This window comes from Elephantulus edwardii, unplaced genomic scaffold (assembly GCF_000299155.1).
Source record: "Elephantulus edwardii isolate Elephantulus edwardi_28Jun2011 unplaced genomic scaffold, EleEdw1.0 scaffold00223, whole genome shotgun sequence".
Taxonomy (NCBI): Eukaryota; Metazoa; Chordata; class Mammalia; order Macroscelidea; family Macroscelididae; genus Elephantulus; species Elephantulus edwardii.
Genome location: NW_006399973.1, coordinates 4183905 through 4192150, shown reverse-complemented (window position 1 = coordinate 4192150; position 8246 = coordinate 4183905). Strand labels below are relative to the sequence as shown.

At 42.9% G+C, this 8246-nt stretch overlaps 1 protein-coding gene across 1 annotated transcript; it reads left to right on the top strand.

Moving 5' to 3' along the window:
- Positions 1 to 4594: 4594 nt before the first annotated feature.
- Positions 4595 to 8242, top strand: LOC102871157 (protein transport protein Sec24B-like; the record flags this gene model as incomplete). Its single annotated transcript, XM_006898217.1, has 1 exon — positions 4595 to 8242. A coding segment is annotated over exon 1 (3648 nt), but the record flags the coding sequence as incomplete, so codon positions are not given.
- Between the last annotated feature and the right edge of the window lie 4 nt (positions 8243 to 8246).

Below are 8246 nucleotides of genomic sequence, written 5' to 3'. Positions count from 1 at the left end.
ATAGGACAGAGTTCTGATGTGGTGTTCTGAGAGTTGCTATGAGTCATAGTCAACTTAATAGTATCACACAACAACTTTCATGGGTATTGACTGTGGATCCAAGGAAAACGAAATCCTTGACAGCTTCAATCTTCTTTCTGCTTATCTTGATGCTGTTATCAGTGTAGCTGTAGGATTTTGTCTTCCTGATATTTAGATACAATCCATATTGCAGGCTGCAGTCTTTGATCTTCTTCAGTACGTGTCTCAAGTCCTCTACACACTACAGATGCTACCCTCACCCAACTACATACCCAAGCAAGGCTAAGTTACCTGAAGATAACAGGTTGTTGATGAATCTTCCTCGAATCCTGATGCCACATTCTCCATATAGTCCACTTTCTGTACTTGTTTCCTCTGCAAACAGATTGAAGAGGTGTGATAAAAGGATACAGCCCTGAGACACACCCTTCCTGGCTTTAAACCAGGCAATGTCCCCTTGTTTTGTATGAACTCCTTGGTTTCCAAACAGATTCCACATGAACACAATTACAAGCTCTGGCATTCACATTCTTCTCAATGATCATAATTCATTATGATCCACACATTTGAATGCCTTTGCATAGTCAATGAAACAGCAAAACACAAGGAATCATCTTTCTTGTATTCTCTGCTTTCAACCAAGATCCACCTGACACCTGTAATGACATGCCTCACCCTATGAGCTCTTTTGGGCAGTTTGAATTTCTGGCAGTTCTACGTCAATATACTGCTCCAGCCATTTTTTCTTTTCTTCAGTAAGATTTTACTTGAGTGTGATATTCATGATGATATTTGGTATTGGACCTTAATATTTTTGTTTTTTAAATAGGGACAAATATAGATCACTCACAGATGACTGGCAAGGCAACTGTCTTCTTTACATGGAGGACTTCATGTAAATTTTTTTTACACAAAGCAGTGAGCGTGCCTAAGGTTGTATTTGTTTGTTCAAGCTCCACAATTCCTTTAATTCTAGCTCCAATGAGAAGCTTTAGATTCTAACCTTCCACCAGATCATGTTGTCGTTGTGTACCATAGAGTTGGAACTGACCCATACATGACCTTCCGGCCGATTTTCAGAGACAGTAAATCACACGGGAAGAGACTGCCCATCTTTCCCATAGAGCAGCTAGTGGATTTGAACAGCATGCCTTTAGGATTGCAGCACAGCTTCTTGCCAGTAGGACACCAGAGCTCCTTGGAATCTAGGTTTTTTTAACCCAAGAATGGGTGTGCTAGTCTTTGAGTTGTGGGGTGCTGATAGGGTGCAGTGACCAGGCACCTGGGGCTCACCCTGTTGTCCAGAGCTCTGCAGAGGCCTTGATCAAGTATCCTGAAATTCCTTTTGAAGCATTCACTCTCATGGGGGAGACAAACAATAGAATGATCAATGAGGGAAGGTAATCAGCACTATGGTAAGGAAAGTAAAGCTGAATATAAAAAGATTGTGTGGCTGGGGAGGAAAATAGAAGTGTTAAATATGGTGATCAGGGCAAGCCTATTGGAGAAGTCCTGTGGGAAGAGGGAGTCCGAGATTTCTCATTGGAATTGGTTCCATCCATCCTGGAGAGTACAGAAAGTCCCTGGATCTGGTTCAAGTGGAATGCCTGAAGTGGATCACACAATAAACCACTTCTCTTAAACCTAGAGGGACCGTTGGAATCATGGATACTGTACGATTTTTCTGTGGTGGTCCTGCAAATTACACAACCAAATGACTTAGAACACAATTTTTTAAGCTTTCAATTCTGGAGGTCTGAAGTCTAAAAATTAGTCCACGGGCTGCATTCCTTCTGGAAGCTCTAGAGAGAATCCAATTCCGTGCTTTTTCTGAAAATGACTCTCATTCTTGGCTCATGTCCCTGCTTGCCTTCTCTGATTATGATCCTCCTGCCTCCCTTTTATAAGAACTCGTGATTATAGTCCAGGATTATCATCCCATTTCAACATCCTTCATTTACTAACATCTGTAAAGTTCCTTTCTCCATGTGAGATAAGTGGTTTCTAATTTCCAGGGGGTGGACAGGGACACTTGAGGGACTATCCTGTCTGCTATCGGAATGAACAACTTATTTCTTATGGACTTCTGAGTAGTGGAATTTTCTAATCCCCAGGGAGATTCCAGGACTCATAAAGACCCTTTAACTTCCAACCTCTCAACAGCTTAAATTCCCTGTCAAGTATCCTTGCTAAGTGGGGGGTCAACATGAGCCCTGGCAATAGCCCAACTGGACCAGGAGTCCTATCCTTGGGCAGTTTCTTTAACTCATTAAGCTTCATTATCCCATCTGTAAAAGGGGGATAATCACACAAACCTCACGGGACTGTTCTAAAGATTATGGGATAAAGCTCTAGAGTAACCCTCAACACATGGTAAGTGCTCAGTATGTTTAATTGCTTTTAGGTGCCATTGAATCAACTACAACTTATAGCAGCCTGTGAAGAGCAGATCTGACCATTGCCCTATCTTGTGCCATCATCACAATTTCTGTCATCCTCAAGCTCACTGTGACGGTCACAGTGTCAATCCGCCTTATTGAAGATCTTCCTCTGTCTCTGACCTTTCTCTGCATGATGTATTTTTACAAGGATTTTCATCACCTCCTTAATCTTCTTTCTCATTTGCCCACCTCAGGTTGTAGTGCTGCTCATAGCCCTTCTGCTGGGCATCTGTGACCACTGGAAAGCTCTTCCTAAATATGAGTGGCCTGTGGATAGTGCAAGTTAAAATCTTTCTCTCTGCGTTTGACATCTATTTAGATGCTGTGGCTAGAATTCACAATATGAAGGTGACTTGTGCGTCTAGGAGTGTCTGAGGGCATATGGTTTAAATTTCCAGTCTAAGAAGACTCTTCTTGTTCTTTCCCACACCCATGCTTTGTCCCTGGCTCCTGGCTCAGCTGAATGAAGAATGCATGACAGCAGCATAGATTGAGATGAAGATTTAGTAACTTGGAGAACATCACAGTCAAATATCTCTGAATACTGCAGGATTCTGGCAGATCTACGAGTTCTCAAAACTACTGGCAGATGTAGTGACTTTGTAATGTGTCAATTTGGCTATGACAAATTGCATTTCCAATGTGTGTCTAGTTAGGGGGTCAATAAAAGAGATTCCTGTGTGAGATATCGAGGACGTTGATCTTCTGACTCTATGTTGTGCTCACTACTGGTCCACCTTGTCCTAGACCTTCCTTAACCTTCTCTGCTGAAGGGCTCAGCTTCTGTAAATGCCTTTATGACAATAGTCAGAGGCAATACGAACTGACTGAGGTTTTAGCCCATCTTCATGGACTTGAGCTCATGTCTGAGTGTTCCAACTTATAATTTCTTTCCTTTATCTTACATTTAACTTCCTTTCCCACCTGCTTATAGTGTAAAATTCAAGGACCTTCTAATAAACAGACATACGTGGTTCCGATTTCCTGAGTGGCCCTAGTCTAGGAATCTTTCAAAAATCCAACACTAAGGCCACTCCCCAAACTCATTATATTAACATCTCTGAAGAAGGGGTGGGGTGAGTAATTTTCATTTAAGCTCTGCAATTAAGTCTAAGCTTGGAATTTTTGACTACTCTAAAAGAGACTGCACAGAGCATGCCCCAGGATGTATCCCTATAGGTATCTGGGAGCTACACTGCCCTGCACTGGAAGGTTATAGTGTTGTATTCACTGGGTAGATGCAGAAGGACTGAGCCTCTGGTGTTCCAGACTTACTCTTTTGCAGTTTCTGGTTTGATTGTGACACTGTTAATTATTAATCTCTAGTCAAAATCTCTATCCTTCTATTACCTCAGAAAGTAAAGTCATCACCTATTTACCTGAAGCAGGTAATACTTTGCCAAGGCCTTTTTGCCAGAAGCTGGAGATGAATTCTGTTATCTATCCCCAGCTTATCTAGGGATCAAGGGAGAGGGTGGTCTAACTAGCATAGACTTGGGACTTGGCCCAGTGGTTTGTCCACTTGCTCTTCTACAAACTTGGGATTCCCTCTGGAGTCCTAGACAATAGAATCCTCCATTGATTCTGCGAATTCCCTAAGTGACTACTAATAAAAATGTCAAGTCCACTCAGAGGTACCACAAAGAAAGACTTGATTATTTGTTTCTATAAAGATTTCAGCCAAAAAAAAAAAGCTTTATGGAGTTGTTCTTCACTAACAGGTTGAGTGGACAAGATTCAGGATAGAGCCAAATGTGACCAATTTATTTTGGTTTTTAAATATGTACTACAAGAACTGTAAGTGCCTGTTAAATGAGTATAGGTAGCATGAAGAGGGCCATGTCTGACCTCTGCTAATTTCATAAAGGGGAACTGTCCCCATCAACAACATCCACACTACAAAACTAACTCCTATAAGGCGAGACATGATCTTACAAAATTCTGAATCTTCTTTTTACTAACTCCAACACCAATCTAACTGGCCTACTGAGTCTAAATCCATTGCAATGACCACACAGATCTCGCAGAACCGTAGTCATAATTATGGGGTTTATTAGGAAAGTCGACATGTTAGAGCAGGTTATAATCACTCAGTCAAGACAGCTTCTCAAGAGTGGCCATAGAGCGCCGTCATGTCGGCTCCTGCCGGGTCGCCTCATCAGGCCACCAACGCCCGTATCCCGCCCAAACTCGGCGGTGGCGCTGCCGCAGGAGCCGACGTGCCCTCGGGCCCAGGCCCGGCGCAGCACCAGCAGAACGGTCCAGCACAGAATCAAATGCAGATTTCTTCTGGGTATGGATTACATCCTCAAAACTATGTTGCTCCCTCAGGACATTACACTCAAGGACCTGGGAAAATGACCTCATTGCCATTGGATAACCAGTGTGGTGATTACTACTCTGGTCTCTACACAGTCCCAACACAAAATGTTGGAGCTCCTAGCACAGTGAGCCAGCAACCAGGAGCACAGCAGATGTATGGCAGGGGCCCTCCTGCTCCTCATACTGGATCCACTTCGGGATCTTTCCAAGGTGCTGCATCTTCAGCATCCCATTTGCATACGAGTGCCTCCCAGCCATACCCTTTTGTGAATCACTTCAATAATCCAGCCATGTACTCTGCCAACTCTTCTGTTGCTTCTCAGGGATTTCCCTCAACTTGTAGTCATTATGCGATGTCAGCTGTCACTAATGCTGCTTATCCTAGTGTTTCATATCCCTCTCTGCCTACTGGTGATCCTTATGGACAAAGGCTTACCTCACAGAATGCTCCGACTGTCAGATCGGTTGAAGGTAATTCATTATTGTCTGGTCAGAATACCCCTATCAGTCATCCATCACCACTTCCACCTCCATCATCATCATCACAACAGCACTACCAGCAGCAGAGTCTTTCAGGATACAATACTCCATCGTGGTCAGCTCCAGGCCTTCAGTCAGCCCAAGACAGTGTCATGCGAAACCACATTGGATCCTTGGCTACAACCCGCAATAACCCAGCACATACTGTTGCAGATTCTTTATCCAGTCCTGTTATGCAAAATATCCAGCCTCCCAAGCCAAGCCCTGCAGTATCCACTGTTTTGTCAGGAACCTCGGCAACACGACCACCTCCTGCTGCAAATCACCCAGTTACACCAGTGGCATCTGCCACGCAGCTGCCAGACATGCAACAGAAAGGCATGCAGTATGGTGAATATGTTAATAATCAAGCTAGCTCCTCACCAACTCCCTTGTCATCAACTTCCGATGATGAGGAAGAGGAGGATGAGGATGAGGAAGCAGGTGTAGACAGCTCTTCTACCACAAGCAGCGCTTCTCCAATGCCCAACAGTTATGATGCCTTAGAAGGAGGTGGCTATCCAGATATACTTTCCTCATCAACGAGCAGTCCTGCTCCTGATCCGGCCCCTGAACCTGATCCTGCCCCAACTCTGGCTCCAGCTGCTCCTCAGCCGACAAAAATGACTAAACCTTTTGGTTATGGTTATCCGACTCTTCAGCCTGGTTATCAGAATGCTGCAGCACCACTTAATTCTGGAGTACAGTCCAATAATCCAGTGTATTCTGGATATCAGCAGTATCCTCAACAGTATCCTGGAGTGAACCAGCTGTCCTCTAGTCTAGGAGGATTGAGTCTTCAGAGTTCTCCACAACCAGAAAGTTTAAGACCTATAAACCTTACACAAGAGAGGAATATTTTGCCCATGACACCGGTTTGGGCTCCTGTACCTAACTTGAATGTAGAACTCAGAAAATTAAATTGTAGCCCAGATTCATTTCGGTGTACATTGACAAATATCCCACAGACACAGGCTTTACTGAATAAAGCTAAACTTCCTCTAGGATTGTTGTTACATCCTTTTAGAGACTTAACGCAATTACCAGTTATAACATCAAACACCATTGTGAGATGCCGATCTTGTCGAACATATATCAACCCTTTTGTCTCCTTCATTGACCAGCGTAGATGGAAATGCAATTTGTGCTACAGAGTTAATGGTGTTCCTGAAGAATTTATGTATAATCCCCTCACTCGATCATATGGTGAACCTCATAAACGACCAGAAGTTCAGAATTCAACTGTGGAGTTCATTGCCTCTTCAGATTACATGCTTCGTCCTCCTCAGCCTGCAGTTTACTTGTTCGTTTTAGATGTATCCCATAATGCAGTAGAAGGTGGATATTTAACAGTTTTGTGCCAGTCACTATTAGAAAACCTGGACAAACTTCCTGGAGATTCAAGAACAAGAATAGGATTTGTTACCTTTGATAGCACTATTCATTTCTATAACTTACAAGAAGGATTATCACAACCTCAGATGTTGATTGTGTCTGATATAGATGATGTTTTCCTACCTACACCAGATAGCTTACTTGTGAATCTACATGAAAGTAAAGAGCTTATAAAAGACTTATTGAATGCATTACCAAATATGTTCACCAACACAAGAGAAACACACAGTGCCCTTGGTCCTGCGCTTCAGGCTGCCTTTAAATTAATGTCTCCGACAGGTGGCCGTGTGTCTGTATTTCAGACACAGTTACCTTCCATGGGTGCAGGACTTCTACAGTCCAGAGAAGACCCTAATCAGAGATCAAGTACAAAGGTTGTTCAGCACCTTGGCCCTGCAACTGATTTTTATAAGAAACTTGCTTTAGATTGCTCAGGACAGCAGACTGCAGTGGATCTGTTCCTTTTAAGTTCACAGTATTCTGGCCTGGCTTCTCTAGCTTGCATCTCCAAGTATTCTGCAGGATGTATTTATTATTATCCATCTTTCCATTGTACTCACAATCCTTCACAAGCGGAAAAGTTACAAAAAGATTTAAAACGTTACCTCACAAGAAAAATTGGATTTGAAGCTGTTATGAGAATAAGGTGTACTAAAGGTCTTTCAATGCATACTTTGCATGGAAACCTTTTTGTTCGTTCTACTGATCTGTTGTCCCTGGCCAACATCAATCCTGATGCAGGATTTGCAGTGCAGCTGTCAATTGAAGAAAGTTTGACAGATACTTCTTTAGTGTGCTTTCAGACAGCCCTATTATATACATCAAGTAAAGGTGAGTGGAGGATTAGAGTACACACACTTTGTTCACCAGTGGTAAGTTCACTAGCAGATATATATGCAGGAGTGGATGTACAAGCCGCAGTCTGCCTTCTAGCAAATATGGCTGTGGATCGATCTATTTCATCAAGTCTATCAGATGCAAGAGATGCCTTAGTGAATGCAGTGGTGGATTCCTTATCTGCGTATGGCTCAACTCTCTCAAACTTGCAGCACACTGTGTTGATAGCACCTAGTTCCCTCAGATTGTTTCCTCTCTATGTTTTGGCTCTTCTCAAACAGAAAGCATTTAGAACTGGTACAAGTACCCGCCTTGATGATCGTGTGTATGCCATGTGCCAGATAAAGTCCCAGCCACTTGTTCATCTAATGAAAATGATTCATCCCAAGTTATACAGGATAGACAGATTGACAGATGAGGGTGCAATTCATGTCAATGACAGGGTTGTACCTCAGCCACCTATTCAAAAATTGTCTGCAGAGAAGCTGACAAGAGAAGGTGCTTTCCTTATGGACTGTGGCTCTATTTTTTACATTTGGATTGGAAAAAGCTGTGACAATAACTTCATAGAGGATGTGCTTGGATATCCTAATTTTGCATCAGTACCACAAAAAATGACACATCTTCCAGAGCTAGATACTCTTTCATCTGAAAGAGCTAGATCTTTTATAACTTGGCTTAGAGACAGTAGACCATTAAGCGCAGTTCTTC